The sequence below is a fragment of the Opisthorchis viverrini genome (assembly GCF_000715545.1).
Source record: "Opisthorchis viverrini unplaced genomic scaffold opera_v5_94, whole genome shotgun sequence".
NCBI lineage: Eukaryota > Metazoa > Platyhelminthes > Trematoda > Opisthorchiida > Opisthorchiidae > Opisthorchis > Opisthorchis viverrini.
Window position 1 is genome coordinate 1,291,239 of NW_008751751.1, and position 6,464 is coordinate 1,297,702.

The 6,464-nt window shown below is 47.6% G+C and overlaps 1 protein-coding gene across 1 annotated transcript in view; it reads right to left on the reverse strand.

The window, feature by feature from the left end:
* Window positions 1–4,386: 4,386 nt before the first annotated feature.
* Window positions 4,387–6,464, reverse strand: part of T265_05207 (hypothetical protein) — a gene marked incomplete at both ends in the record, with an annotated part of 6,728 nt that continues 4,650 nt past the window's right edge. The window contains one exon of the mRNA XM_009170151.1: window positions 4,387–4,589. Coding sequence (XP_009168415.1) covers window positions 4,387–4,589 — 203 coding nt within the window. The remainder of the gene's footprint in view (window positions 4,590–6,464) is intronic.

A 6,464-nucleotide genomic window follows, 5' to 3' on the forward strand; every position in this document is an offset into this window, starting at 1 on the left:
CAGGTCTTCAAGCAGTTTTTATACCGGATAACTATTTTTTTTACGGTGGTCGTCAGATTGGTTGCGATCTTAAAGGCCAAATGGGTCTCCCTTCTCCAGTAGGCCTAATCGGTGTTAGCCCTAGTTCGTCGAGCGCGTTTAGTTCTCATCCTCACAATCGTTCCTGTCAAAGTGCCGCCACTGTCCCACGCTTCCACATTCCTGTCTGGACTACCCAAACCTGCTCCAAAGTATCTCATTATGACACCACTCCAATGTGTCTCCTCAGAGTAGTAGCTAAATCCCGAATCCCTGTCATCTGCCCTCACAGTATGTTCAGAGAAGCGGCTTAGAGCCAGAAGACCCAGCTCCAAACCCCCTCATATTTCGAGGCCGGCAAAGACGGTATTCCAAGCGACCTCAGATTGTTCAGTTGTACTACCTGAAGTATCCTTTCCTCCTTAGCCCAACAACATTTCTTCCACCGCTGCAGTAGGTTCCCAGGTCCTGAATGACCTAGAAAAATCTCAGAACGCGTGGAAAATGAATACATTTTTCATCTTGTCCTCTCTCCGAACCATACAGTCGATCGTGTGCCTTCTAAATCCTGACGAAATAAATGCAATTTTGGGATGAAAAGAGTGCCATCCGTCTGCTAACAGCAAAGATCCTACTCTCCTCCGTAAAAAATCCACACATTAAAAATTAAGTCTGCCCGCACTGGAATGCAAAGACAGCATACCAAAAAGTTACCTTGTTGCCCCATCCTGACGAAATAAATGCAATTTTGGGATGAAAAGAGTGCCATCCGTCTGCTAACAGCAAAGATCCTACTCTCCTCCGTAAAAAATCCACACATTAAAAATTAAGTCTGCCCGCACTGGAATGCAAAGACAGCATACCAAAAAGTTACCTGAACCTGTTGCCCCATCAGCCGCCACTATCTGCGCTGAAGCGTGCCACCATGTAACACAAACCTGCCTGTTAGACTCAGGTCCTGCATCCCGTGCTCGTGACTGCGGGCCCTCCACTTCTTTCCATGGGCACCCTTAAACGTTATCTCTGACCCCGCCACGCCAAAAAGATCGACCGCTGGTTGAAGAGATGCGGTAACTAATCAGCTTTCACATGAGGCTATATTCGAGGATGATAGTACAGGCTCTTGCCCTAGACCCTCTGGCCTAATGACACTTCGTGTCTCCCCACCAAAGCACTTCCTTGGGATCAAACATCCGCTGTCCAAGCCTCGCAATTTAAACCCTTCTCCTGCACCAACCCCCCGAGCTCTTGATCTTCACCATTCTTCTACAAACCCGACTAAACCGGTAATTCCTCATAAGCGCATCTGTAGCCCCTCTGACCATGCAACGCAGTTCCCCGAAAGGATCTCTAGACCGCAACTACAATTACATAATCCTGGCCCCTATCAAGTTCCGCCCTTCTGGAAACCCGCGTACTATATTCCTGGGATCCCTTTTCGCCAACCACCTACTCCATTACAGCCTTCGCTCCCTCCGGAGCCACATGCAGCTCCACCTCTACGACCTTTAACTGTATCTAGACTTCCTGTTCCAAAACCCCCTCCACTACGAGAAACGCAGAGGATTCCTGCTCACCATCAACGGTGCCCACGTCGACGTGCAAGGAGTTGCCATCTTCGTCTTAGTTGTGTCACACCACCCCAAATCTCCTTCATCATCTAAGCATAGCACACATGTTTTTCCTACTTGTCATCTGGGGCGATCATATGCACAAAATGCAGATAACTCATTATTTGCTTATTAAACGGAGTCACGGCTAGCACTTAGTGACTGTTTTTCACCATGCACCATTCGTTTTCTGGAGTTGGCAACAGTGACTCGGCGAATGATGATCCTTAATCTTACTTTACTGTTAGGTTGACGTATTAGATCTCATTTAAGCTACGATTATTATCAATTATCTGGGAAGTTGTTGCCTGTATGCCTGTTGCTTGTCTACTGTCGCTGCTCACATTAACTCCTTTTTTCACAACACAGACCCTATCTCATCACCCTTTGGTAAGCTAGAAACTATCGCCCGTTCCAACTAGTCCAACAGCTAGCCTCCCTACTAGACACATCGACGACAAAGTTCTTACCTTGCTAAAACTGGGCACCTGCTCTGGCTCAACTAGTACTTGGCTTTTAGATCAGCAAACGTATTCACCTTTCTTGGGTTCATTTAGCTTGCTGTCATTCCCTTTTAGATTTTTCTATTGACACCGTTGTATCTTATGCCCCCTGACATTCGCCACACACTATCGCTGTTATTCTATTTCCTCCTGGTTGCCCCTCTTCTCGGGCTTCAAACCTCGACTGCAGTTGCCCGAACGCCCCGTAGAACTGTTATTCATTCAAACTGGCTAGTCCCCGGTCTACACTCACATGGTCCCCCAACAAAAGGGAAATTATCTGTTACCCTTCACTCGCCTGACTCTGTGTCAATCTTTCCGTCTAAATGAGATCCAGCTGCCATGGAAATGTGTATCCCCCCTCCGATCTGGGCACTTTTAGTGACTGTTGGGGGCTGTCCATAAACCAAAACAGATCAACGCAATGATGGTATGGCACTGCCACACCCAGTGAGACGGCACTCCAGCAATTATTTTCTTCAGAATTTCGACCGCAACCCCTCTCCCACTCAAGCCTGTAGTCGCAACTACGAGCAGATTTTTCATCCGACCCCGTCTCCTGAACGAGGCTTTTCGTACCTGTTGAATTTTTGCTTAAATTTGGCTAGCCTGATTTTTCTGCTGCAGTTTCGGCTTGTCTCCTCCACAAGTTCAAATCCGTATACGTTGTTCGGGTCGCCCGATGTATTAGCTCTTTGACCCCATCAAGCCTGTCCCCTGCATCTGACCTCCCTACAACAGTGCGACCGGTGAGTCTGTTTGGTCTAAGATTATACCACAGTTTTACCAGCCGGGTATATCTTTGAACTAGTCTGACCTCATGCCCATCGCTCCCAACATGTTGTGAGAGAAACTTATTATTATTATCTCATCGAATACTTCCCACCGTTTATGACATTGTCCTCTTTTCGCGCAATCCGCACTATCCGCAGATTTGCCAGTCATGCTTCGTTCTGGCTGTATACATATGATCATGCCGGACAGTGTGCCACCCACAAGTTGGGAATAAACACTGTTATGGTTATCCGAGGATCGCTCTATAGGCGCGAGAAAACTGGGCCACAACAGACCTAGAGGGCCAGATTGTAAGAAACTGCCCCTTGGCAAAAGTTCGGCTGACCCCAAACTTCTGGCAAACCCCCGTGGTTGGTGGTGGACCCATGTACTCTTGAAAGCACGAAGCCGCAACAGACTGCATCTACGGTTTGCGGTTTTCATTCGAACTTGGAGAGTCCTCGACTACCAACGGAAACAATGCTCAGGAGAAGATAAGACTTGCATGGATGCAGCATTCAAAGCGGGTGGAATCATCTTCGTTTATTTTCCTACAGGGCGACATATGCTAAGCGGTGAGCTCCGCACATAGTTCAAAAGTTCTGGGCTGAACTGTGTCAGCTGTAGGGAGACGAGCAGCAAGGTCCACTGTGAGATCAACCAAGAGCGTTGACAGTGATGTGGGAAACTGCTGCAAGAACCTCACAACCACGGAAAACCGAACATTGATTGCTTCCCGCCTCACTCTGTCAAAACCAGCCTCTCCGATGTTGAACACAGTCGTTCCCCATGACCTCAGATGACCTGGGTTGACCGGTCACAACGCCCAAAAGCCCAAGAAAACAAACAAATGCATTTTCCTTTGAAGCAAACAAGTATGCCACAGAAGCACTCTCATGGCGTTTGATTAGCATGCAGCTACTGAGTCCTCTAACCTCTGCGGTAGCACAACAGCAAGCTCCCTACTTTCGAAAGCATCAGAGGTATTGCCTGTCCACGACAGCAAACTTTGTGATATTAAACAGTCGGCCTGCCATAAGCAGCCGTTCATAATCGCACTTCCAGAGACTGGATAACATCAAACGTCCCTGAGGCCTATTTCGTTTTCCGATCCGGTTGAAAACGCGGGTCGTCAGGCGGCATAGATTTACGCTTACATGCGGCTCTGCATATCCGGACTTTCCCCTCCAACACAGCTCCTGCAAGTTTCGCGATGCACTGTGGATTCAAATCCTACATCACGGGACTCTTTTTCTCGGGGTGTTCTACCATTACCCCTGGAATCAACCGAAAGAAAACCGGCTCCTCATAAATCCCTTACGCAACTTTCCCCAAGTACCAATTCACACATCCCTTGCTGTTAGGTGATTTTAACGTTCCAAAGGCCACCTGGATGGAACCCCAGCGCATAGGGTCCGTTGGACATTTGCATCAACTCTGACTTATGGGAGTTTCGGAATCACTGCTGTTTCTGATATACGTCAACGATTTTCCAGATGTTCTTGAAAGACCACGTCTACTTTTTGCGGATGACTTGCAGTTCTCGGGTCCAAATACCAGTGCCCTACAAACGGATGTAGGCACCGCAAAGCAGCAGCTGTTGGATTGGCATCTTCCTCTGAATCACGTGAAATGCGCCGGAGAAGACTCAGCGAACCACTTTGTCGTGCAGGATAAGAATGGCCTAGAAGGCATTACGATGATAGATAATAAATTTTTTTTAACTTATCCGGCTCCCTTCAAACATGCACTAGAAAAAGTCGGTTCCAAAGACCTTTGCCGCTCCACGGATGATCCAGCGAACCATCTCTCGTATCACTCGCAAGGACTTCCAGACACCCAATGCGGCCCACATCAGACCGCTGCTTGAATACGCCAAACAAATTTTCTACCCAAGACACAAGAAAGACCAACCCACGTTGAGTGTGTCCGAGTTGCCACGATAACGATTGCCACTCTTAAATCCCTTGATCGTGAAACCCGTCTCGCAGCGCTAGGCCTACTTCTCCTGGGGTACCGTTGCCTTTGGAGAGACCTGGTGGTCATTTGTGCCCTGTTTGAACTGGGTTTGGTTTACGTTTTCTCACCTTTGACGGAGCGAACAAACGGCGGGGGAATATTAAGGAGATTTTGAAGCTCAGTATGCATACATTTTTGGCAAAATTCTCATTATTTCGGGTGGCTAGTGTGTGGACTAAATTTTCTCCGGCGGTTGTTCACGGTTATTCACAAGATGAGAGTAAACATTATTATTATTATTATTATTATTATTATTATTATTATTATTATCTAAAACAGGGATCAAGGAACTTTTATGCCCCTTTTTGGATTAGTACTCGCCATGGAAAGATTCCTGTTCCGCGCTGAGGACTTGAAGAACGGCGCTTCGCCATTTTTTGCCTGAGCCTTGTAGGTGAACGGAAGCTGCTGACCGACAGCAACAAACGGACCTGGAAATTTGAGCCAAAGCCTGGATCCCGCGCATCAATCCGTGGATCAGTGAACCAAACCTCTCCATGAAACACACCACCACTTTCACTGGGACATCATGGATGGTTATCGGCAGCCATTAAAACATTAATTCCATGCCCACAGTGGATGTTGAGTACGTTTAAACAAATTCTAACAAAACTTCGGTCGGATAGGGAAATTTTAGGTGCTCGATTAATACCATCAAATGTTTAAACCTTATGTTAAAATCTCCCTTTGCAAACCCCGGTCGTCTACGGATCGGCCCTGCATTCAGCTCGGCCACCATTTTCGGACATTCCCCCCATTGAGATTTCAGCCAATGAGCATGAGGATGACGGCACAACAAAAGTGATGGCCATGACCAGACATGAGACGCATTGACCAATCAGTGGCCGAAGTCCCGCTTGGTCGAAGTCCGTGTTCGGTCGCACACTTCTTACACCTCCGTCCTCAACCCTTGTCGGCTTTATCTGTTTCGCTACAATGAGCATCCTTCAAAAGATAGCTGAAATTGAAGCTGAGGTAAGCTCATTTTGCTAACTAGACATTTAAGTGTATGATTATCCTTGAGTTTTTTCAAGCCTAACCGACTTGCGCCGGTCGTGCACGCCTTTTACGATATCCGATAAAGCGGCTTGTTTCTTAATCTCGACTCACTTGACTGTCGATGAGTCTTCCTGTCGCACTGTGTTTTTGCGCGCTGATGCATGTATTGGCCAAATGTGACATCTCGCCATGGCAAGCGTAATTTCACGGCAGGTTCACCACGGATGGGATCCATCCGTGTTTATGGCGGGCCGTGGCTGTCCCATTATCGCAAGAGTCACCTCTTTAGAAAAGGTGACTGGTGTTCATAATTCGTTTCGGCAATACGGTGCAAATATAGACGAAACTCCGGTCTCGTACGGATTGATGTGGGGGCTTGACTGGACCGTCCGCAGGTAATCACTTACATTGTCCGTATTGCTCTGGAGTTTGATGTGCCGCGCGGTGACCTCGTGGTCACCAGTGTATCGCATGCTATCCTATTTTTGGACACGTATTTCATGTATTTCACTCGACGTTCAAGGCGTTATCGCAAGGCTAG